This window comes from Lingula anatina, chromosome 9 (assembly GCF_051362555.1).
Source record: "Lingula anatina isolate TDL-2025a chromosome 9, LinAna3.0, whole genome shotgun sequence".
Classification (NCBI taxonomy): Eukaryota; Metazoa; Brachiopoda; class Lingulata; order Lingulida; family Lingulidae; genus Lingula; species Lingula anatina.
The window spans coordinates 4,943,240-4,970,792 of record NC_141775.1 but is presented as its reverse complement, the minus strand read 5'-3'; the positions used below and the strand labels follow the sequence as shown (position 1 = coordinate 4,970,792).

The window sequence follows — 27,553 nt, the reverse complement described above, 5'->3', positions numbered from 1 at the left end:
GTCCCCCCTGCCCCGCTTCCCTCGTTGTGACTAATGTGGTTTAAAAAGGGATATGGGAATGGGGGTAAGTCCCTTCTCCCAGGCTCCTACGTCCGTGCGCCAGGTTTACTCTCCCTGCTTACGCCCGTTGCACCAAGACAAAAACTGATCGTCGTAACTACGCCCGAGTAACGCTCCGTTGCCTCACTGGCCAATAATACGTGGATGGTATAATTGGGCAAATGAGGAGTTCTCAGCTGCAGTCATGATGGAATTATGACATAAATAAACACAGAAGGAGCATTTCAATTACTGGCAGCGCGAGCCAGTAACTATAAGTTACTATAAGTAACTGGCTCGCGCTGCCAGTAATTACGCTGCGGGATATTCAGTGCACAGACCGTGATCATAAGATAGCGCGAATAGAAAATAGAATTTAGAAAATAGACATTGCATGTGAACGAAGCCTTAGGGTTGGGCTTGATATGTACTCAAACTAAATAGGGAAATTTTCTGCCCATATGCTAGCAGTCGGCCATGTTTATTCCTGCCATGAGGTAGTTGCTACATGTGCTTCCATAGGATGGCTAGGCAGATACAATGAATCTTTTGTACAAAAAGAATAACCCCAAAAAATGTAGGTCTTTGAAAGGAAAACAGGCGAGAAAAAAAAGGTTAGAGTCAGTAAAATATTTTCAATTGCAAAGAAAAAAAAGTCATTTTCATGTAATGCATGCTATCAAAAAAGGAAAATATGGATAGGAGTCCAAATACAGTAAGTATAACTTTTTTCTATTCTTATTTCTTAGGATTAAGAAAGATAAACTGTAAAATGTGCTTCAGGTATTCAAAGTTATATTAATTATCATAATAGCAGATGTACATTGTGGTGGCTCCTACTTTATTTAGAGACCCATGCTGTTATAGACCTCTACACATAAGGGTGGCTTGACCCAACCCCCTCTAATGGGCATGAAAGTACATTTTGTACAACCAAATTGTTGTGTTAATATCCCCTTTTATGTCTATTTTGCATAAAAAGTAAATAAAAGGCTCCATCACACACACCCTAGTTTTGTTACTTATGACTTAACCTTACACACCAGCACTATTTATAATAGTTTTTTAGTTTTTTTACACCAAAATGCTATGAATGGCTTTTGTTGTAAATGAGATCAGTCAGTGAAAATCTATTGACTTGGTAAATAGTCCAAACAATAGACCACCAGCTTATAATAATTACCAGAAGTTTACCAGATAAAGCAAGCTAGCCAATATACTGATGAGCATCTGCCAGATGGCCAGTTTGAAATTAGTATATGCAAGGATGCACCCGATTTAATCAGAGCCAAAATAGTTAATTAAGACACACATCTAGCCACCAGTACACATTATGGATTCAGACCTCTCACAGCAAAACTAGACCCATCAGTGGCTGGTACTGTCAGTGTAAAGAAGGTTCCAAGACAGTTGGAAGTTGTGCACATATCACTTCAGTCCTGTGGTATATGGGGTTTGCCATGAGGCAGGTATACAATCGAAAATTATGTTGTGGTGAAGGCTGTTTGGATGCCTCACATTTACCAACATCAAGTGGTGACAGTATTAGCGAGACAGAAAGTGTTTCAGACAGCACATCTGATTGATTATCTATTGTTACTTATGCAGTTTTTATTCTCATATTTATATATTTTGTATAAAATAACTCTTGCATTGCATTCTATACAAGGTCTTTATATAATCATATATGAAGTACTTTAAAGGTGATTTAATTTCATTGTCATACAGATTATTGGCCATAACTGTTATAATGTGTACTACATTTTCCTTTAGTTTTTACTTTTACCTTATTATTTTGTTACAATTTACACCTTGTTTATTTTGTGGTTAATGGAAACATTCCAAATAGCTGGTTAGAGTGCTTATACAAATGATTTTTTGTTGTTACTGTAACAGCCTTTTGCTTTTAGCATTTATTACTGTTCCTTAGAGCCTTGTACAAAATGTGTATTGGCTAACAATACAATTATTTAGACCAACAAATGCTGCTCTGCGAGAAAAGTTATATAAAATTAATAAATACGCTGAAACAAGTTTTTCTAGTTACGAGACTTTTATACAGTTAAGTGAAATCAGTGACGGCTTCTGTGAGAAAATACCGTAATTCACCACCCCTACCTCTCTTCTCTAGGATTAAAAAAAACTACAACAATTACTTTCCCATTTACTTGTGCCACACCACAATTATTTAACATATAACTCTTTTTTACACCACAAGACAAGTTTCATTACAAAAAATTATTAATGTAACATATATACTGAAACAAGTTGTCTGATTCATTAGACTGTATACAACAGGTAAACTGGCTGCCCCCCCCCCCCAACATATAACTCATTAAAAATACTAAGTCACCATGCCTCAAACCAAATAATATTTTTCACACAACAGAAAATATGCATAAACTTTATAATGGCAAATTATTAAAAATTTTTGACGAAGGGCACTTAATCAATGGTTATCTGCACTCATCCTTTGCAAAATTAAATGCTAAATATCTTCTAAATCGAAGGAATTATGGGAAATTTTCTACAGATGGTTGACCCAAAGTCATATGTGGAATTTAAATTATGCCCTTGGATTTGACCTTTGACCTTTATTTAAAGGTCAAATGCCTTAAATTTTTCTATAAATGGGAATTTTGGGGAAAAAATGTCCTATTTACCATTAATCTGTATACTTACATGTATTACAAGGCTAGGGGTGTCATAATGCCGTACTACAGACAGTAAAATTGCCAGTACAATACTATTTTTTATGTGGCGTGATATTTGCTGGGACATATACAAATATGAAATATGGACAATCTGGTGGTCCCCATCTTCGTATCCAAAAAAAAAAAAAAAAAAAAGGCATACAATGTTGCAAACTTTACAAAACCATTTCAGCATAGCACGCAATATAAAGGGGGTAGGAGTAAACTTAATATACAAAATACCTTTGCTAAAAGATTGATTCAAACATAAAAATTGCAACTACATTGTCAGTGCCAGAAAGCAAACATACCTAAACTTTCCCAATTCTTACACAATTTGAATCAAAGTAAAAGTATGAAATTAGCCATCTACAAATATTGAAAAAAATTGTCATCAAAACACTAATTTTTACTTTTTTTTTGGGGGGGGGGGTCATAAACACACAGCTTAGTCAATAGTGCATGAAATTTCCCCCAAACTGTTCTCACTTCAAGACCATGTATTCTGGAAAGTGTACAATTTCAGCTTTTCCTTCACCTTTCCTTGGTGGTCAACAATTACTTTTTGGATGAATGAGTTGCACATCTTTGATTAAGATTAATAACATTCTTAATATTCTATCTTTTGTAGTGCTATGGTGTTAGATTTACAAAGTGACAGATTCTATAAACAACAAAAAGGTATTTCATAAACACACAAATTGCATAAACAGAACTAATTGTGTCTATTTACACTCGAGTATCAGCATCAATAAATAAAAATAATAATAATATAAAGTCTAAAAGCCATAAATTGTGCACAGCGAACTTTACAAATTAATGATTTTATAAATGAAATCAAGATATTAAAAAGAATAGACTGATAAAATTGGAATTCAAATATCAAACTTTAAGTTTAAATTGTTATGAATAACTATGAATGTCATGGTTAAATATGATATATTTTTTATTGAGAGCAAATGTCCACTTTAAACATCACTTGCACCACTACTGTCAACAGCTGGTTCACTGTCTGAAATATTTTACGTAAAATCCTACAGTTAAATGCTGTATTTCGGTCTCCCACTTTTACCTATGGCGTACTCTACTGCTGTGGAGAGCGCTGCCATGGCACGCGGCAAAAATAATCATATGATGCTGCCTCGCTTTAGGAGAAACCGGCAATCCAGGTCAGAAACGGCAAATCAGGACACGGGCAAAACAGGACAGTTGTTAATAGATGGCGCAGCAGTAGAATATAGAGGACATTGTGCTTTTCGGTGCACTTCGAAAGTTTTTGACATGACAAAAACATTCGAGCCGGCCACAAGAATGGGTAAAAATATTTGGAATGCACTCAGAATTTTTAGAATGTTTTTAGAATGCTATTCGAATATCCTGGAATGCACAAAGAATTAATTGTATTTCCGACGCCATTCTTAATCATTCCGCCTCTAGTGTGACGGGGATTTTATACTCCGCCAGAATGTTTTTAATGTGAGCTGAAATATTAATTTTGCCAGCAATCGAACTACACTAATGCGCCGTTCAAAGTATATTCTAAATATTCTTACTGCCTTCTTACAGCATTATAAATATTCCTAGTTTTCCAACTACATTCGAACTGCTTTTGAGAGCTACACAGTCGAAAATGCACTCATCATTCCAGGCGAACTCAAGCGCATTCTGAGTATTCCAACGGTACTCTTACAATAATTAAGGTCAATTTGAAAATTTTCCCCCGAATGTGGTTCGAATTTTAAAAATTCTTCGTTCGGGCTCATTTTTCTTCATTCCTGCTGATTCCGAATAAGTGTGACGGGGGAATTACAGAAAGCGAACACAGGAGTTGAAAGTCATTTAAGCCCCCCCCCTTCCTGCTTCTTCACACAGTTCTCTTTCTCTCTTTCTTAACACTTTCTCTCTCTGATCTCTGAAAGGTTTTCTGCTTTAATTCCTTAATTTATTTTTTTCCTTTCTCTACAAGATAACATATTTTTTAAAGAAAATTTAACAGATACACTGTATGGGACATTTAAATGATACACTGTACTCCTAGAAGAATTTTTTTTTGCAAATTATTGTAAAATGTGGAATAAAGAAAGTAACAATAATATTAACGTAAAAGATATACTGTCCTGATTTGCCGTTTTCTCCCAGATGTAGCTGAAACCACGTGAGTGGAGAAGTCATTACAGAAAGCGAACGCAGGAGCTGAAAGGCATTCAAGCCCCCCCCCTTCTTGCTTCTTCCCACGTCCCTCTCTCTCTCTCTCACACACACACACATACTTTTTCTCTGATCTTTCAATATGTTTTCTGCTTTAATTCCTTTACTTAATTTTTGTAAATTTCTATACAAGATTCTACATTTTAAAACGGAAAATAAAATATGTGGGACATTTCACAGATACACTGTTTGTCTAGGAGACAGTTATTTATTTTATAAATTATTGTAAAATGTGGAAAAAGTGACAAAAATATTAAAATTAAAGATTCACTGTCCCGATTTGCCGTTTTCTCCCAAATGTAACTGATACCGCATGAGTGGAGAAGTCATTACAATGATTTGTAAAAAAATGTCCCCTAGTCATACAGTGTATCCGTTAAATGTCCAACACAACTTTTATTTTCTTTAACAAATATGTTATCTTGTATTGAAAGGAAAAAGCTAAATTACGGAATTAAAGATGAAAACCTATTGAAAGATCAGAGAGAGAAAGGGTGTGTGTGTGTGTGTGTGAGAGAGAGAGAGAGAGAGGGAGAGAGAGAGAGATGTGTGAAACATCTGCGTTCGCTTTCTCTAATGACAACTCCTTCATGTGATATCAGTTACATTTGGGAGAAAACGGCAAATGGAGAGATTCACCTCACTGATTTCTTTCAATAAGGTTTTTCATAAAAAAATCCATTAATTATTGTAGGCCCTATGTCACATTTTCCTTTACTTGCATCTGATTTTTTTAATGCATAACCTTTGTGAAAGATAAAATCTGGTGTCTTTTAATGTGCACTAAATATTGCTTTGATTTGATTTGAGTAAAATGTGTATTGCAGTTTTATATATTTATTTTTAAAATGGGTGTGGATGACTATGCAAAGCAAAAGTAGGTTTTAAAGTCCTTAAATGCTTATGTGAAGCTAATTTTTTTTTATTGTTGAACCTGTTAAATCTTGGTTAAATTTGATGAAATGCTTATGTACCTTGTATTATAGCTTAAGATAACATCAATTAAATTGTATAAATAAGTGTCGTATAATATCAGATAGTCCACTGTGTGTGTGTGTGTGTGTGTGAGAGAGAGAGAGAGATGTGTGAAGAAGCATGAGGGAGGAGGGGTTGAATGCCTTTCAACTCCTACGTTCGCTTTCTGTAATGACTTCTCCACTCATGTGGTATCAGTTACATTTTGGAGAACACAGCAAATCCGGCCGGTAAATCTTTTACGTTAATATCTTTAATACTTTCTTTTTTTCTTCTTTTACAACGACTTGTAAAAATATTGAGAGAGAGAGAGAGAGAGAGTGAAAGAGAAAGAGAGATGTGTGAAGAAGCAAGAGGGGGGAGCTTTAATGCCTTTCAACTTCTGCGTGCGCTTTCTCTAATGACATCTCTATCATGTGATATCAGTTACATTTGGGAGAAAACAGCAAATCGGGACAGAAAATCTTTTACGTTAATATTATTGTTATTTTCTTTTTATCCACATTTTGACATATCTGTTACATATTCCACTGCATTTCTTTGTTACTTTTTTTAATTTGTTAAGATCTAATCTTATAAAGAAATGGATAAAAATAATTACCTATGATATCAGATAATCCATTGAAAGATCAGAGAGAGAGAGAGAGAGAAGGGGGAGATCCGTAAATAACTTTTTGCTATCGCCAGTAAAATGACCTCTTATATCTGCGCGTCTGGTAGGTAAGATATTACATTTGTATTGGCCACGGCTGTTTAAGCACTTATTAACGTTTATTTTTTAATATTTAATATTTGTTTTACAAATGCAAATTTGTCACCTTATCTATTATATCTGTTCGACAATGTTTTATTTTGTTCTGAAAATTATTGCCTTTTTGTTGTTGATGATGGTAATTAGGCCACACTTTTTTATTTTTATGGATGACATCCTGCGCGCGCACCGATTTTCGGCCGTTCTCCGGAAAAAAAAAAAAAAAATTCCCCCCCCCAGCCCCCGAAGTCGGTTGTCGCAAACGTCGTTATTGAATTTGCCAGGAAATGAGCTTTCTGAGCATGCGTATTATCGCCACGTGGAAATGTGGCAGCTTTGCCGTCAAATTCATCTCTAGGATTACCTTCAAATTACACTACAATAAAAGTCATAAAGAGAATGGGCGCCGTCGTTTTGGATTGGTATGCCATTGATATTGGGCATGGAGATATCACCTTTTTACAATTATGCGAAAGGCTGGCGGCAGCCAGCGATTATCGCCCGAAAAATTTCTGTGACATTCTGTACAAAGCAGCACATACCAGGCTTTCTGTAGCGAAAAAAGGGTCGACAAGGGCGTCGAGGTATTTGGTGGGCTGAAGGTCGGACAGGCCACCCGACAGTTTGGCTGCTGCGTGTGAGTCGAGGTAGACAAAATGGCATCGTCCGAAATGACCTTTAATAGATTTGGTAGTATTAAGCATATCTTTGCATCATTTTTTAAACATTTCTGTGAAGTGTTCAAAGTGCTTTAATATTCTGAGAATACAAATAAAGACACACTGTTTGTTTGATATTTGTTTTATTAATTGCTATACCAACAAAATGCATGAAATAATCTTGAATAGATTTGGTAATATGAAGTATATATATTTATGACTTTTTTTTTACATTTCTACGAAGTATTCGCAATGCTTTAATATTTTGAGAGCATGGATAAAGACATATTGTTAGTTTGATTCGTGTTTCTGTGGTAAAATTTTTGTTTCCAGCTGTGTACTGACAGCATTCCTTTACCATGCAGTATGCAGTATTTTTATTATTTTTTTGGACTGTTTTTTTTTTCGCCCTCTCGCACCGATTTTGGGGTACCCAGAGGATGTCATCCATAAAAATAAAAAAGTGTGGCCTTATTTGAATTAACATTAGTCCAGGGTCCGGTTAAATATGCTGTTTTATTATTTCTATAAAACAACTTCTTCATACATGCATGCATTATGGAGGGGTTTAGTAGGCCTATACATTAACAATGCAAAGGTGATTTTTCTTGTTACTAAATCTTCTTTCGTTGTTGCTCTATATACTATTTGATTGAGTGATGGGCGTGAACTTAAAACCACGTACCGTACATACTCATATGCTACCCTCTACCAGGACCGGTTTTTATTGTGGACATTTTTTGCTGAGAGCCAAAATGACTGTCTATTTATCTATAGACACATCCCCAGAAATGCACTGCATGACGTCACGCCTAGCCCACTGCGCATGCGTGCATTTTTAATGAGTTGCTAGATTGCGCCACCTATCGTGAGGATTCTTACTCTCAGCTGCTGGATACCAGCTACAAAGGTTGAGTATATTGAGTCCTAAGGAAATAGTGGCAGGTAAAACCGTAAATTGTCCGCCCAGGTCTGTCTCAAACCGCACGTGGCTCTCAGATTTGCTGATCATGGATACTGAATTCTCCGCAATGAGTTGCGGACCTCACGATAGGTGGCGCTTTTCCAAGATTGCCAACAGATAATACAACAACAGATCGCTGCGCCATCTGGTGTCTAATGATGTCATTACTATTCTTGCGGGATTAAACTTTTGGCGCGACGTTACACTTTTGACGAGTGGTACTACATTATAAGATTACGGGACTACATTATTAAATGATCCGACTACATTGTTAGAAAAAAATACACTTTTGAAAAAAAATACACTCTTAAATTGCGTGGTGTATTTTTTGCGTGAATGGCGTTCCATATAATTCGTGATAATTGACAAACTAACGGCCTGATGCCGATAGACAGCAACGCTGTGCTATGCTTGAAGCAACTCCTGACCAAATATCGCTAGGGTTTTTTTAAAAAATTCTGTTGTACACACGCACTAAGAAGTTTGCCGTGTATTGCCTAGCCTACCCTCAGCAAAACGCAAATATTTTCAGTAATAGTGATTTTAGACGGTAGTTTCACTCAGAAACAAAGGCAAATTAATTCGTTGCCGATAGCACCAGCAGATAGCAGCACCATACAGAGTCTGATTAAAAACTTTCATGGCAATTGAAGAACCTTTACCACTGTACAATGGAGTCCAAAAAAAGTACTTAGCACAAATATAAAACTGCCCAGTGCAAGGCCATGAATTCAATCAGTATTTTCAATCATATTATCAGATTCTACATAAATTGACTGACAATATCACTACTCAGTATTTAACTAATCTCTTAATCCAAAATTCCTATCATCATTTAATAATTATGCAAAATTCTTCTTTCAGATTGCTATTTATTTTAATTTTTAATGCTGCAACTGTTCCAAAATAATCTTGTAGTAAAGGAAAAATGCAAATAAGAAGTGGAAGACCAATTTTACCCACATTATTCAATTATTTGAATATAAAAAGAATAAGATCACGATTTAACAAATTAAAATAATCTTTCATGAAGTATTTCATGAATAACATATTAAACAAAAATAAAAGTTATAAATCAGTGGTAATGGCTTATTCTGGAATATATGACCTCTGCACATCATCAGCAGTGTTTTATTTACCTCTGCGTCATGCGTAAAAAACGCATGAATCCTAAAATTGACGCAAAAAAATATGATCTAGTGCGTCATTTGACCCTAATGTATGACAGACACAACTAATTACTTTCAAAATTGTTGTTATATTGCCGATTAAAAACCTACATGTACTAGTAGGCCTATTTCCGATCGTTGTTGTGTTGCAAAAAAGTATGTCAACTTGCCACCGATAGTACACTACTAGTACAATGCTGCTATAGGCACAATACGGGTTTTTAAATTCAATTTAAATATTTTATTGTGTTTTAAGATCCAAATGTAATTGGTTTGACATAAAAAACAGTTTAGTCCGCAAACTGGTGACAGAGATTACTCTAAATGGTTAAAATATGTTACACTACATGTATAAAATCACAGGTGAAATGTCTAGTATTGTGTTTTTATGTTTAATAGTCAAAACATAATTTTTCCAGATTGGAATATAATTTGTTATTGCCATAGTAATTATCTATTGAAATTCCTTGTCTTCATTTATCTACTTTTTTGTGTTTGACAATCTTATTCCTTCCTATATAAATTGTTTTCCATTTATGTCCATATAATATTTGAAAATTTTTTACATACTAGTCAACACAGTTTATCCATATCAATTTTAATTTATTGTTTATCTTGGTGATTTTTTGTTCATATATCTACCTTTAGGTTTAATCATGTTAATAATCCTTTGTTTTAACGGTTTTTGTTAGAAAAAAAAAAATAAAAATGCATACTTTTGTCCATATCATTTTGAAGTTGTATGACTATTAGTGTGGGGGCCGTAGCGATAGTCCGAAGGTTCATTGGTCCGAATGTTCACTATAGAACCTTCGGACCAATGAACCCTTGATTAAAATTCGATGAAAATGGTACCATTTTTCGGACATGAACCTTCGGACCAATGAACCTTCGGACTATCGAGACGCCTCCTTAGTGTGTTTATTGTCATATGTTGAATACACTTATACAAAAGCTGTTTTTTTTTTTTTTTTTTTTTTTTGTATTCTTCAGTTCCTGTAGATAGAATTCTATACTTTTAGTCTGGGATATAACAATTACAAATAAACAACCTCAATTCATATACAACCTATTTACATAATATATGGTTGTACGCATCATTACTAGTTAAAATTACCCATTCCAAAAAGGCAGGAAAATTTTGACTCCTGAAAATAAAAAATGACTCGTAATCTGCAGTGTCAGCGAGTCATCTGACTCTCTAGTTCCAAATTGTAAATAAAACACTGCATCAGTACCTGACTTGGTACAGTATAGTTACTACTTGGATACAGAGTTAGATTTAATAATGTAACAATAAGAACAATATATTTTATAATAAACTTCTCTGCACATGTCAGACGCTTGTTACCATGAACTAACACTACTTGACAATGGGCTGAGCACTTATCACAGAGTATGTGTGCGATGCCATTGTTGTGCTGTGATTGGCTAGTTGAGTCACGTGAAGCCCTACTTTTGCGCCCTCGCGTATCGCGTGAATGCTGCGCATTTCTGGCCATGTATCTGTGAATATCTGTGGAAACTCAAACTGTTGCCCTGGTAGAGGGTACACATATGCCACGTACTGTTGCTTAAAAGTCACAACGCTTAGTAACTTAAATTAAATTGGTATATCGAGTCTGTGAATCTGCGTCCTCTCAAAATAATGGTAAAACTTGCGAGATTTCGTCATAAACATTTTCTGAACATCCCTGTATTCTTCATCTAGTCTGCTTGCATGCTCTCAAAGGTCTATCAAAATGTATCTGAAAATGGAAAATATCTGCTTTAAACCTTATGTTGTTAAAGTTATAATACTTGTGCAATAAGGATCTCTATAGCTAGTATAAAGAGGATATAATAACTTTAAAATACAGATAACTGCGAACTTACAGGGATAACAACTGTTCATTCTAGCCCAAACATGGATTTTTCTGGGGTAAAGGACAATTTTTCCATACTTACCATAGGTTAATAAATCCATTCCCACATTCAGAGTTACATGTAGTCCCTGTTTTTTTTCTAAAAAGTTTTTTCTTCAGAAATTATTCCAGAGTGTAGCCATCTATAGAGGTCACGTGACGTGATGGCAAGCACAAATTCCAGAATAATTGCGTTAACCGCCATTTTGGTGGTAAAATAGAATTTATTATATTTCTATGAGTTGTTTTGCAATGTATCTATTGTGAAATATGGATATCTTACAAACAGTTGTTATCCCTATGATTGTTTAATCGGATATTTGAGGGAAGGGCGGAACCTTACACATTTCTCAATAATTTCATTTATTTTCTTGTAACACGCTTTATGCAAATACAAGATATGTGCATGTATAGCATGGTTATCAAGGGCCATGAAAAACCTCCATTGTATACCTTAATCAATTTGCTGTTTCAATTAACAATTTCATTTCACGCATGTGCACGTGTCTCTAGGAATAATTTCATAGTAATAGGAAACAAATATAGGACAACAAATACAGCGCTAGCAGCAAACTAAATGGACTTTCGCTTACATACGTCCTCCGAGTACCAATCTGTGAGTAAATTCATTAGAGAATTGATAACAAAGGTGCCAGAACACCTACTACGCACCTTACAAGTTAACCTTGCAAGTTACCGTTGCGGCATGTCATGTTCACTGCAGCGAGTCAAGCCGAGTCTTGATCTCCGAGCACGGACTTTGCATCGGAATAAATGGACGGCTTCCTCTGACACTCTGCAACGTAGGAACACTGCGGGAACAGACGCTGGTGCATCTGTAAAGCGTTCTCCGATTCCTCTGTTTCCAGTCCCCCTGTCGGAGACCCTTGACAGCTGTAAGGACACTTAATCACCTTTTCGTCTTCATCGAAGTAAAATCCTGCAGCGGCTAAGTCGCGCGTTATCTTCTCGCGTTCCGGTGACGGAGAAGACCACTTTGCAAAGGTCATGTATCTCTTCACAGGGTCCTCAAGTCCTTTGTTGCCTACTATCAACCCGTTGGTGACAACACAATTGACACGAGGGTTATGGGGGTTTGATTCGTTCTCCAACATGATAGCGGCGAGTACCCAGGAAGTAGGCAGCTTCCTTGAATTACTTCCGTGAATTCCCCTACAGGTTATAAAATTTGACTAAGGGTTATAACTGGGTTGCTTCAAGGCGTTACAACATAAGGAGATTACACATAAACCCCTCTATTGTCCGATGTCTGTTACGGTGGGCAGAGCTAGCTACGGGGGGGGGGGGTCGCTCTCCTCAGCTTGGAGATGTCCGTTATTCTAGAAGTCGGTGGGACGTCACAAGATGGCGGCCGCCTTAACAACCATTTGTTTGGGGGACGATTTGACGAGACTTCGTGGGTGAACGATTGCAAGGACAGCGAAAGGAACCAGAGAGTGTGGAGTAGATCAGTATAAATAACCTGTTTATCATACCCCCCCCCCCCCAAATTGGATACTGCAGACTCTCATTTTGCTACGGAGATTTCCATGTTCTATCTTAAAGTTGTTAAATTCTGCACGTGGAATATAATAATATAAATCCAGGTAACACCAAGAGAATATATATATTTATATATTTTACTAAAATATATCAAATTTAAATGGTGCAATAAAAGCTCATTAAGAGCATCAATTCAACCTCCTTACTTTTTCAGCTCAGCTTTTTATGTACTAAGTATAAACCGACCGGATGGCCTTGTGGTTAGAGTGTCCACCTCCGGAGCGGGAGGACGTAGGTTCAAAACCCGTCCGGGGACATACCAGTTCTTCATAAACGGTACCTGCTGTCTCCCCGCTTGGCACTCAGCACTAAGGGGTTAAGCAGGGGCCTGGTCAGGCAGTGCAGAAATGATATATTAGGCCACACTTTTTTTTTTATGGATGACATCCTGCGCGCGCACCGATTTTCGTCGGTTCTCCAAAAACAAAAAAAAAACACCTCCCCCCCCCCCCCCCCCCCCCGAAATTGGATACTGCAGACTCTCATTTTGCTACGGAGATTTCCATGTTCTATCTTAAAGTTGTTAAATTCTGCACGTGGAATATAATAATATAAATCCAGGTAACACCAAAGGAATATATATATTTATATATTTTACTAAAATATATCAAATTTAAATGGTGCAATAAAAGCTCATTAAGAGCCTCAATTAAGCCTCATTAACAGGTATTTGGTGGGGTGTAGGTCGGTCAGGCCACCCGACAGTTTGGCTGCTTCATGTGAGTCGAAGTAGACCAAATGGCATCGACCGAAATGATGAATTATAGAATTATAGAATTGGTAGTATTAAGCATATCTTTGCATCATTTTTTAACATTTCTGTGTAGTGTTCATAATGCTTTAATATTCTGAGAGTACAAATAAAGACATGCTGTTTGTATGATATTTGTTTCATTGATTGTTATACCAACAAAATGCATGAAATAACCTTAAATAGATTGGGTAATATACAGCATGTCTATCAGGCCCGTAGCCAGCAATTTCAAAAGGGGGGGGGGGGGGGTCTTTTTTTGAAAAAGTGGACCATTTTCCATAAAAACTTCATGTATCTAAATCAAATTTTACCCAGAATGGACCTTTTCCCAGCAAAAGGGGTGGTTCTTTCTAACCCCCTGGCTACGGGCCCGTCTATTCATGACTTTTTTTTTTACCTTTCTACGAAGTATTCACAATGCTTTAATATTTTGAGAGCATGGATAAAGACATATTGTTAGTTTGATACGTGTTTCTGTGGTAAATTTGTGTTTCCAGCTGTGTACTGACAGCATTCCTTTACTTAAGCAGCATTTTTTTAGACTGTTTTTTTTTTTTTCGCCCTCTCGCACCGATTTCAGGGTCCCCAGAGGATGTCATCCATAAAAATAAAAAAGCGTGGCCAGTGTTTTATTTACCTCTGCGTCATGCGTAAAAAACGCATGAATCCTAAAATTGACGCAAAAAAATATGATCTAGTGCGTCATTTGACCCTAATGTATGACAGCCACAACTAATTACTTTCAAAATTGTTGTTATATTGCCGATTAAAAACCTACATGTACTAGTAGGCCTATTTCCGATCGTTGTTGTGTTGCAAAAAAGTATGTCAACTTGCCACCGATAGTACACTACTAGTACAATGCTGCTATAGGCACAATACGGGTTTTTAAATTCAATTTAAATATTTTATTGTGTTTTAAGATCCAAATGTAATTGGTTTGACATAAAAAACAGTTTAGTCCGCAAACTGGTGACAGAGATTACTCTAAATGGTTAAAATATGTTACACTACATGTATAAAATCACAGGTGAAATGTCTAGTATTGTGTTTTTATGTTTAATAGTCAAAACATAATTTTTCCAGATTGGAATATAATTTGTTATTGCCATAGTAATTATCTATTGAAATTCCTTGTCTTCATTTATCTACTTTTTTGTGTTTGACAATCTTATTCCTTCCTATATAAATTGTTTTCCATTTATGTCCATATAATATTTGAAAATTTTTTACATACTAGTCAACACACAGTTTATCCATATCAATTTTAATTTATTGTTTATCTTGGTGATTTTTTGTTCATATATCTACCTTTAGGTTTAATCATGTTAATAATCCTTTGTTTTAACGGTTTTTGTTAGAAAAAAAAATCAAAATGCATACTTTTGTCCATATCATTTTGAAGTTGTATGACTATTAGTGTGGGGGCCGTAGCGATAGTCCGAAGGTTCATTGGTCCGAATGTTCACTATAGAACCTTCGGACCAATGAACCCTTGATTAAAATTCGATGAAAATGGTACCATTTTTCGGACATGAACCTTCGGACCAATGAACCTTCGGACTATCGAGACGCCTCCTTAGTGTGTTTATTGTCATATGTTGAATACACTTATACAAAAGCTGTTTTTTTTTGTTTTTTTTTGTATTCTTCAGTTCCTGTAGATAGAATTCTATACTTTTAGTCTGGGATATAACAATTACAAATAAACAACCTCAATTCATATACAACCTATTTACATAATATATGGTTGTACGCATCATTACTAGTTAAAATTACCCATTCCAAAAAGGCAGGAAAATTTTGACTCCTGAAAATAAAAAATGACTCGTAATCTGCAGTGTCAGCGAGTCATCTGACTCTCTAGTTCCAAATTGTAAATAAAACACTGGTGGCCTTAGCTATGAGCGCCTAATATGGCAGCCGAGCTGTATGCTCCCCAGGGAGGTGAGACCGTCTACAGAGTGCACCAGTGCTAAAATGACCAGGCTTCTTTGACTTGAATATTCATATATAATTGTATAACATAATTGTATAACTTCAACCTTCGGGTTGCGATTCTCCAATAAAGATTATTATTATTATTATTATTATTATAACCATATCAATTAAAATGTCAATCAGAAAAATCATAAACTTCAAATCAAGGTGGACAGACACAAGGACTTGTTATAACTTATAGCTGAACCCGAAAATATAACTAAAGGATCAGAGAGGCAATACCGCCTCCGGATATTGTACCACCAGCTGGAGTAAGTGCATTCATATGGGAAACCCCCCAAACAAGGAACACCAACACCAGTCTTGTGCTTGTTAAGCTCTATAAAATGCAATGAACAAAAGATCTCAAAATATTCAAAAAAAGTTTAATTAAAAATGGTACAATCAAGCAGATTTTCGAATTGACCTGTGTTTTCCTAACATTATTCAATTCTGTGATTCTCTAGACAAAAGGCCTATTGGTTTTCCTTGAAATGTGTTGTCAGTGTTGCATATATGCTGACAAAAGAAAAAATCTACAGGCAACACTGGGCATATCTCTACTAGTTTTGAAGATATGAGGGGCAAGAAAATATGCAAAGCTCAGTTCATGGTGAAAAAGTAGGTCAAAAGTCAATTTCAATGTCACAGTATATGACTTCTTATTCAAGTTCAATAGTAACCATGGGCATTTCTTTGCCAATTTTGAAGATTTAAAGGCCAGAAAACAAGCAAAAAGCAGTTCATCATAAAAAGTAGGCCAAAGGTCAATTTCAAGGTCACAGTTAGATTGCCAGAAAATTACCTCCTATTCAAGTTCAATAGTAACTACTGACCTATCTCTGCCAGTTTTGGAGATAAAAGGGAAGGAAAATTTGCAAAGTTTAATTCATGATGAAAAGTAGGTCAAAGGTCAATTTCAAGGTCACACTTAGATTGCCAGTATATGACTTCCTATTCAAGCTCAATAGTAACTATGGACCTATCTCTGTCAGTTTTGGAGATAAAAAGGAACGAAAATTTGCAAAGTTCAGTTCATGGTGAAAAGTAGGTCAAAGGTCAATTTTTAGGTCACAGTAAATTGCCTCTAACTTTCTATTCAAATTCAATAGTAACTATGGACCTATACTCTGCCAGTTTTGGAGATATAAGGGAACGAAAATTTGCAAAGTTCAATTCATGATGAAAAGTAGGTCAAAGGTCAATTTCAAGGTCACATTTAGATTGCCAGTATATGACTTCCTATTCAAGTTCAACAGTAACTATTGACCTATCTCTGCCAGTTTTGGGGATAAAAAGGAACGAAAATTTCCAAAGTTCAGTTCATAGTGAAAACTAGGTCAAAGGTCAATTGTAAGGTCACAGTTAAGTTGCCTCACATGACTTTCTATTCAAATTCAATAGTAACTATGGGCGTATCTTTGCCAGTTTTGAAAGTATAAGCATTAACAAGGCAGCAAAGCTGTCAAATGTACAGACAAAAAGCAGGAAATAACTATGCACAAAATAGGCTACTGTCAATTCTGATGCCAAAGTACATTATGTTAAACTGCGAATTCAACATCAAATTTTAATTATGCTCAACAGGTAATACCAATGTAAGTAAAACGTGTAACAAGCATAAGGCTTCAGGCCCATGGGAGTTCAAGTTCACACTTTGAAAATGTATAACTTCCAGAAAAAGAAGCCAATTAGACTACTTTTCCAACCCAGGCTGCATTTTAGTCCTGCATTTCTTTTTTGAACATTTGGCAATCATAAGTAACATGGTTTTCCCATAATGGTCATCATGGCAGCAGCACCCATAATTGTTTTCTTCTATTCTGATGCAATATTACATATTGGTTAACAGCATAATGATCGTCAATTTTTAATAATAAAATATACGTATCATGGATTTTCAGAAAATGTGACTAGCATGGGTCTTCAAGCATGTAGAACTTCAAAGTCACACCTTGAAAATGCCAATATGTGAAATATGCTGAAAAGTGAAAAAAAGCATGACTTCTACAATGGCCTGATCATGCTGATTTTCGAACTTGACCTGCGTTTTATGAATATTCATCAGCTCTGTAAATGTAAAGCCCAAAAGTAAAACTGCCTTCCACTTATCGTGTTTACAAGGAAAGTGCACGGCGCCGGCGATGATGGCGACGACAGACGCAGGTGATGGCAATATGTACAGACACATCTATATATATATTTACTGTACTGTTTGAGAACAGTAAGTGACATGGTTTTTCTTAAATGGTCATCATGGGAGCAGTGCCCAAAGTAGGTTTTTTTCAAATTTTGATTCAATATTACATAATGTTTAACAGCATAATGACCATCAATTTTTAATAATAAAATATTAGTATCATGGATATTCAGAAAATGTGACTAGCAAAGGTCTTCAGGCCCATGGAACTTCAAAGTCACAATTTGAAAATGCCAAAATGTAAACAAGACAGCACTGTTCTGAAATGTTTTTTTTTTCCCCCATTTTTAACAATTTTTAACATAAAACAAAATTAACAGTTTACTGCCATTTTTATATGATCAACTAAGAAAATTGATGAAATGGGAAAAATATCAATAAAGCAGTGTTAAATGTCCAATTTCTTCCATTCTGAGATTCTGAACATAGTGAATGATTGAATCTGACAAACTGCAATGATATGAGATTATTTCCATTTTTGAAACTTAATTACACAATACACGATAACAAGTTTACCATCATTTTTACAAAATCAACTAACAATGTTGTAAAGATGCAGGAAATGTCAAACAAAAACTTTTACGTATCTTACTAGTTTAATAATGAGACTGTTAACATGCCTAAGAATTGAATCTGAGGAAATGTGAAAAATATGCTGAAAAGTGAAAAAACAGCATAACTTCTACAATAATGGCCCAATCATGCTGATTTTCGAACTTGACCTGCATTTTATGAATATTCACCAGCCCTGTAAATATAAAGCCAACAAGGCAGCAAAGCTGTCAAATGTACAGACAAAAAACAGAAAATAAAGATATAAAAAAAGGTCATTTTGTCAATTTTGATGCAATAATAAATAATGCTTATAATAGCACTGTCAGTCAACACTGAATTTTAATCATGCACAACAGGTAACATGGTCAATAACAGGAGCCTGAGATATTTTCTGACAGTATTCCAAAGTATCTATGTTGATCCATCCTCCATTTTGAGGGTCTTCCAACAGAAAAAAATAGATACCAGTCAATATAAACTTAATAACCTGTCTTCCAGAAGACCCAGAAGATGGTCTCAATCCACCCCTTCAATAAGATTACAGTTTCAGGACCATGAGAGACCAAAGTCACATGATGAAAGTCTCAATATTTGAAAAATGATGACAGTGCATAAAATAATATTATATAATGTTTAAAGACATAAAAAACAATACAATTGCTTATGTGGAAATACAGAAAATGTGCAGAGCCTCGAGCAGATGAGAGTTAAAAGTCACAAATGCAAGTGTTTGAGAAAAAATTGTAAAGGAAAACATAACAAAACTAGAAAACCACCGAGAGTGCAGACCTCTGCAAAGGCAGCAATTGTTGATTATTATTGATTGATTATTGAGCCAGACCACCACTAAAAACTAATCATTGTCCTCTTTGGCCCAATTCTGACATTTCCTGAAAATTTCAGCAAAATCGGTCCATAACTTTTTGAGTTATGTTGATGACAGACAAACAGAGGTGAAAATATAACCTCCTTGGCAGAGCCTGAGGTAAATATAATTTCAATGAAGCTGCTATTCAAATTTTTAATCTTTGATTATATATATATATATATATATATATATATAATAACCTGCATAATTATCACTGCTTCCTTATTATTAATCTAGCAGAGAGCTTAACTTTTGGGAGTTTACAAGGAAATATCAACAAGTGTGCTTTATGTAATCTCCTTTAATGGCCTATCAATTAGGCAAATGACTTTATAACTCAGAAATTAGCTAAGTGATACCCAAGGGATATTAACAGACTGACCCTCTCAAGGGCCTTTCAGGCCCATAAGTCACATCTTAAGAAAAGCACAAAACAATAATGCACAAAATAGGAGACTACCAATTCTGATTCAATAATACATTATGTTTTACTGCACAGTCAACATCAAATTTTAATTATGCACAACAGGTAACAACGACGAAAGTAAAAGCATAAGGCTTCAGGCCCATCAGAGTTCAAGTTTATACTTAAAAAGTGCCATAATGAGAAAAATGAAAATTTCACACAAAATTGCATAAATTCAATAATAAGTGATAACCCAATTGACCTGGCTTTCTAATTTGAACTGCATGCCAATCCTAAAAATCATACTTGTAAGTTAAAAATAATAATAAGTAACACAGTTTTCTTTTCATAATGTTTGCAGTAGCAATGCAAAAATATTGTTGTCAATTTTGATGTAACATTACATAATAAATTATAGAATAATTATCACCAATTTTTGATTATTGACAATTAATAGCATGAACATGTAGAAAATTTGATCACCATACTGCTTCATGTCCATGGGAGCTCCGAGTCCCACAATGAATATGCCAAAAAGATAATGAATATTTCACTCAAATGTATAACTTCCAGAAAAAGAAGCCAATTAGACTGCTTTTCCAACTCATTCTGCATTTTAGTCCTGTGTTTCTTTTTTAAAGGTTTGACAGTCATAACACGGTTTTCCTATAATGGTCATCATGGCAGCAGCACCAAAAATTGTGTTTTCTTCTTTTTTGATGCAACATTACATAATGCTTAACAGTATAATGACCATCAATTTTTAATAATAGAATATTAGTAACATGGACATTCAGAAAACGTGACAAACAAAGGTCTTCAGGACCTTGGAACTTCAAAGTCACACCTTGAAAATGCCAATAAGTGAAAAATTAAATTTTCACAAAAAACTGTTTAACTGCCAGAACAAATTAACAAACAGACTGCATTGCCTACTGAAGCTGTATTTTAGACCCACGTTTCTTTCCTGTAAGTTTGAGAACAGTAATTGACATGATTTTTGTTAAATGGTCATCATGAGAGCAGTGCCCAAAATAGGGGTTTCTTCAAATTTTGATGCAATATTACATAATGTTTAACAGCATAATGACCATCAATTTTTAATAATAGAATATTAGTCACATGAACATTCAGAAAACGTGACTAGCAAAAGTCTGCAGGCTCATGAACTTCAAAGTCACACCTTGAAAATGCAAATATGTGAAATTAAATTTTCACAAAAAGCTGTTTAACTGCCAGAAAAAATTACCAAACAGACTGCATTGCCTACTGAAGATGTATTTTAGCCCCATGTTTCTTTCCTGTAAGTTTGAAAACAGTAAGTGACATGGTTTTTCTTAAATGGTCATCATGGGAGCAGTGCCCAAAATAGGGGTTTCTTCATATTTTGATGCAATATTACATAATGTTTAACAGCAAAATGACCATTAATTTTTAATAATAGAATATTAGTAACATGAACATTCAGAAAACGTGACTAGCAAAGGTCTGCAGGCTCATGGAACTTCAAAGTCACACCTTGAAAATGCCAATATGTGAAAAATTAAATTTTCACAAAAAACTGTTTAACTGCCAGAAAACATTACCAAACGGACTGCATTGCCTACTGAAGCTGTATTTTAGTCCCATGTTTCTTTCCTGTAGGTTTGAAAACAGTAAGTGACATGGTTTTTCTTAAATGGTCATCATGGGAGCAGTGCCCAAAATAGGGGTTTCTTCAAATTTTGATGCAATATTACATAATGTTTAACAGCAAAATGACCATCAATTTTTAATAATAAAATATTAGTATCATGGATATTCAGAAAATGTGACTAGCAAAGGTCTGCAGGCTCATGGAACTTCAAAGTGACATCTTAAAAATGCCAAAATGTAAACAAGACAGCACTGTTCTGAAATGGGTTTATTTCCATTTTTAACATTTTTTTAACATAAAACAAAATAAACAGTTTGTTGCCATTTTTATATGACCAACTAAGAAAATTGATGAGATGGGAAAAATATCAATAGAACAGTGTTAAATGTCCAATTTCCTCCATTCTGAGATTCTGAACATAGTGGATGATTGAATCTGACAAACTGCAATGATATGAGTATATTTCCATTTTTGACACTATATTACACAATACATGATAACAAGTTTACCATCATTTTTACATAATCAATTAACAATGTTGTAAAGATGCAGGAAATATCAAACAAACACTTTTAAGTATCTTATTAGTTAAATAATGAGACTGTTAACATGCCTAAGAATTGAATCTGAGGAAATGTGAAAAAACAGCATAACTTCTAAAATAAAGGCCCGATTATGCCGATTTTCGAACTCAACCTGCATTTTAGTTAGTTTGACTACTCCTGAGAGTATAATGACAATTGCCCTATCTGTTTTTCTTATATTGTGTTATCAGTGTTGCATATATGTTGAAAAAAGTGAAAAAACAGCCTAAATTCACTAAAAATGACCCAATCACGCTGATTTTCGAACTTGACCTGCGGATTAAAAATATTCATCAGTTTTGTAAGTTTCAAGCCAAAAAGTAAAATGGTTTTCCACTTATCGTGTTATCGGTGCTGCATATATGCTGAAAAAAGTGAAAAAAACAGCATAACTTCCCTAAAAATGGCCCAATCATGCTGATTTTCGAACTTGACCTGCATATTATGAATATTCATCAGTTTTATAAGTTTCAAGCCAAAAAGTAAAAAGGTTTTTCACTTATCGTGTTATCGGTGCTATAATAATGCTAAAAAAAGTGAAAAAACAGCATAACTTCCCTAAAAATGGCCCGATCATGCTGATTTTCAAACTTGACCTGCGTATTATGAATATTCATCAGTTCTGTAAATTTGAATACAAAATGTTAAACGGTATTCCACTTATCGTGTTATCGCTGAGTGCACGGCGACGACGGCGACGACAGACGCAGATGATGGCTATATGTACAGACACATCTGTGTCTGTACATAAAAAGTAAAACTGCCCTCCACTTATCTATTTACAAGGAAAGTGCACGGCATCGGCATCGGCATCGCCATCGGCATCGGCATCGGCGACGACAGACGCAGGTGATGGCAATATGTACAGACACATCTGTGTCTGTACATAAACAAGGCAGCAAAACTGTCAAATGTACAGACAAAAAGCAGGAAATAACTATGCACAAAATAGACTACTGTCAATTCTGATGCAAAAGTACATTATGTTAAACTACAAATTCAACATCAAATTTTAATTATGCTCAACAGGTAATATCAATGTAAGTAAAATGTGTAACAAGCATAAGGCTTCAGGCCCATGAGAGTTCAAGTTCACACTTTGAAAATGTATAACTTCCAGAAAAATAAGCCAATTAGACTGCTTTTCCAACTCAGGCTGCATGCTGATTTTCGAACTTGACCTGCATTTTAGTAAGATCAATTACTCCTGAGAGTTTCACGACAACAGGCCTATCAGTTTTCCTTGAAATGTGTTTACACTGTTGCATATATGTTGAAAAGTGAAAAAAAAAGCATAACTTCTACAATAATGGCCCGATCATCCTGATTTTCGAACTTGAGCTGCGTTTTATGAATATTCATCAGCTCTATAAATATAAAGCCCAAAAGTAAAACTGCCTTCCACTTATCATGTTTACAATGAAAGTGCAAGGCGCCGGCGCCGGCGATGACGGCGACGACAGATGCAAGTGATGGCAATATGTACAGACACATTTATATATATTTACTGTACTGTTTGAGAACAGTATTTGAAATGGTTTTTCTTAAATGGTCATCATGGGAGCAGTGCCCAAATTAGTTTTTTTTTCAAATTTTGATGCAATATTACATAATTTTTAACAGCATAATGCCCATCAATTTTTAATAATAAAATATTAGTATCATGGATATTCAGAAAATGTGACTAGCAAAGGTCTTCAGGCCCATGGAACTTCAAAGTCACAACTTGAAAATGCCAAAATGTAAACAAGACAGCACTGTTCTGAAATGGGTTTATTTCCATTTTTAACAATTTTTAACATAAAAGAAAATTAACAGTTTACTGCCATTTTTATATGATCAACTAAGAAAATTGATGAAATGGGAAAAATATCAATAGAGCAGTGTTAAATGTCCAATTTCTTCCATTCTGAGATTCTGGACATAGTGAATGATTCAATCTGACAAACTGCAATGATATGAGTTTATTTCCATTTTTGAAACTTTATTACACAATACACAATAACAAGTTTAACATCATTTTTACAAAATCAACTAACAATGTTGTAAAGATGCAGGAAATGTCAAAAAAACACTTTTACATATCTTATTAATTAAATAATGAAACTGTTAACATGCCTAAGAATTGAATCTAAGGAAATGTAAAAAACAGCATAACTTCTAAAATAATGGCCCGATTATGGTGATTTTTGAACTTAACCTGCGTTTTAGCAGGATTGACCACTCCTGTGAATTTAATGACAATTGGCCTATCTGTTTTTCTTATATTGTGTTTACAGTGTTGCATATATGCTGAAAAGTGAAAAAAAGCATAACTACTAAAATAGTGGCCCGATCATGCCGATTTTCGAACTTGACCTGCGTTTTAGTAAGATCAATTTTTCCTGTGAGTTTCATGACAACAGGCGTATCGGTTTTGGTTGAAATGTGTTTACAGTGTTGCATATATGCTGAAAAGTGAAAAAACAGCATAACTTCTACAATAATGGCCCGGTCATGCTGATTTTCGAACTTGACCTGCATTTTATGAATATTCATCAGCTCTGTAAATGTAAAGCCAAAAAGTAAAACTGCCTTCCACTTATCGTGTTTACAAGGAAAGTGCACGGCGCCGACTGCGACGGCGACGACAGACGCAGGTGATGGCAATATATACAGACACATCTGTGTCTGTACATAAAAAGTTGCAAAGTTAAGTTCATGGTGAAAAGTAGGTCAAAGGTCAATTTAAAGGTCACACTTACATTGCCAGTATATGACTTCCAATTCAAGTTCAATAGTAACTGTGGACCTATCTCTGCCAGTTTTGGAGATATAAGGGACTTAAATGTCGCAAAGTTCAGTTCATGGTGAAAAGTACGTGAAAGGTCAATTTCAAGGTCACAGTTAAATTGCCAGTATGTGACTTCCTGTTCAACTTCAATAGTAACTATGGACCTATCTCTGCCAGTTTTGGAGATATAAGGGACTAAATGTTACAATAATGTGCCATAAAATTTCCTACAGAAAAAATTAATTAAAATGAAGAAAAGGTCATTTTGGTTGAAATTCTTGAAATGGGAGGTGCTCAGAAGTTCCAGATGGTCACATTTCATGAAATAATGTCATTTTTGAGCAGAAGTTGTCTGCCTCACCAACCCTTATGTTTTATTTTCCAGAAGTTCAAAATTTATTACACATTTCCGTATTGCACATTTTGCTTTCACCACCACAATGTACTTTTTGATACAGCATAAGTCGAAAACTGTATGGAAATAAAAAAAACGGAGACCACATCCAGTGTTGTGCTTGACATGCTCTACAAAATGCAAAAAAGAACATGTCTCTAGCACCAACGGTTCCCGAGTTAGAGACAGTTTTCAGTTTCGGTATCTTATGGCCGTGAAAATGCACCGATTAACCCCAAATTCACGGAGATGAAAGATGACCTGAAGGGTAATTCTTTCCAATATTATTATAGGTACATGTGTAGTTCCTGAATATTAGCGCAAATAATTTTTTTTCGTAAAAAATTTCATTTTTTTTAAATTTTGGCCCGTTTGACCTTGAAATGAAGGTCAAAGGTCAAATCCGAGGGCATATTTGAAATCTCCACATATGACTTTCGGTCAGCCGTCTGTAGAATTTTTTCCCATAATTCCTTCGGTATAGTAGATAATTAGCATTTAACTTTTCCATTTTTGGACAAGGGTGCATTGCAATGAGCGCCACACCTAGACCCCAGCACCGACAAAGCCCAAATTTTACGTGGAACGAGTTGAGATTATAGGTGACCTAAATCCAAGAGATGGATACGGAGGCCCTTACCGTCTAGGAGGAGAAGCGGTAATGGTAACATGGCGGCGGAGCCGGCGGAAAGATCTGGACGGGACTAAAACCATGTGTACCGCCAGCGCCTAAGCTGGTGGTGCTATGAAAGGGATGTACTCAATACAGGAGTCAGAATGATATAAGACTGAACTAACCTGGCGGGCAGAATTTTTCAGTTTCTCGTGTGTGAGTTTCAGTTCCTACTTGTGCTTGGCTCACCTTGGCTCAGGTTGGCCTGCCAATGACATAAACATCCTTGCTTCTGTACTTCTCACTTCATTTCCTTTTCACAGTCGTGGAGTTTTCCTCCCTCTTCAAACCACCCGTGTGCTCGGACTGCCCTCCATCTAGGTTTGCAGTGGCATCCGTAGTGGCGTGAACCATCCGTTCTGCTCATGCGCATGAAGTGCAGGCACATCAGAGAGACTTCCGGTGAAAAGTTGAAATGAAGAAAAGTTGCTTTTTTTTTCCTTAAGTGACTTCAAAAGCTACCATTTGATATTTATTTTCTTAATTGTTTCGTGTTATGTATGCTATGAGTTCATAACAAAATGGGCAAATTTTCAGAGAAATCCATTTTACGCTAATTAACGGTCTATATCGGTGAGACTTCCTATAAAGAAATGTTATCTTTCTCCTATTTAAGACGTGTATGTCTTCACTGTCCCTCGTATGTCCACCCGGCAAATGGGACACTTCATCAGCGCAGGCGCACATGATTCGCAACACACAAAATGGCCGCAGGGAAGAATCACTACAGCAACATCGGCGTCCATGCAGATTTTGCAAATCCTTTCATCCCTAAGGCGCTGATTTTCTAATCTCAACGCTTCGGCTGTGTCTTCGTCATGTCCATTTAAGGGATGGCCCACCTGGTGGTTGCTATAATTTTGAGACTTATGAGAAGCGGGAACTTCCTTTAAAATGGCTGCAACTGGCTGTTCCTCCGTATATTTTGGTGAGGAGCTGGTTTCACATAAAGATGTTTCTGCTTCAGAGTCCGAGGAGTCGGAATCTATTGCCGTGCCTTCCATTTCAAGTAGGTAGTCCAGAAACTGCTCGGCATTCTCAAATTCCTTGCCTGGTATATGAAACATAAGCATTTAGGGGCGTGCAGAATACATTTTTAACAGTTAACAAAGCAATGGTATTTTCTAAAATTAACAATTCAAAATTGTACATAACCAAACCCCAAGTGTAAATAGGAAACATAAAAAATTGCCATATTTATCGTAATCTATCAATACAATTCTGACACACCACGCTTATTTTGGTAGAATAGAATATCAAATATCAAAAATCAAAACCACAAAAAGAAATTCATAACAAAGTATAAGCTCATATCAATAAATTTCAACACAAACCTGTTTCCTTGATGTATTTCTTAATGACCTTCCTGGCGTGGTGTTCGGAGCAATCAACGACTCCTACTGCCGCTCTGATATATGGTTTATTCATATCAATCTTCTGTCTTTTGCGAGGGGAGATGTTGGAGGAGGGGGTCATGCACACTAAGCCACCATTTGAAGCACTCGATGTTGGCGCAGCCGGCGGTTTCCCAAGCGATTTTAGCTGTGCTGCCATTGTCAACCCATGGCCCTGGAGGTAGTAAGCATCAATTGAGGAAAAGATAAAAACGTTTTGGACGCCAATAGAAAACAAGGCAGCAAAGCTGTCAAATGTACAGACAAAAAGCAGGATATAACAAAAAAGGCTACTGTCAATTCTGATGCAAAAGTACATTATGTTAAACTGCAAATTCAACATCAAATTTTAATTATGCTCAACAGGTAAAATACATCTGTGTCTGTACATAAAAATGGCATTTCTTTAAA

At 35.6% G+C, this 27,553-nt stretch overlaps 1 protein-coding gene across 1 annotated transcript in view; it reads right to left on the bottom strand.

The window, feature by feature from the left end:
• The window catches only part of LOC106162803 (uncharacterized), a 30,547-nt gene extending 3,200 nt beyond the window's left edge, over positions 1-27,347 (bottom strand). Inside the window, exons 1-2 of the mRNA XM_086995994.1 lie at positions 27,083-27,347; positions 25,874-26,799 (exon numbers count right to left, since the gene is read on the bottom strand). Of these exons, the coding sequence (XP_086852120.1) occupies positions 26,360-26,799; positions 27,083-27,302 (660 nt within the window). The 5' untranslated portion in view covers positions 27,303-27,347 and the 3' untranslated portion in view covers positions 25,874-26,359. The remainder of the gene's footprint in view (positions 1-25,873; positions 26,800-27,082) is intronic.
• Positions 27,348-27,553: the final 206 nt, after the last annotated feature.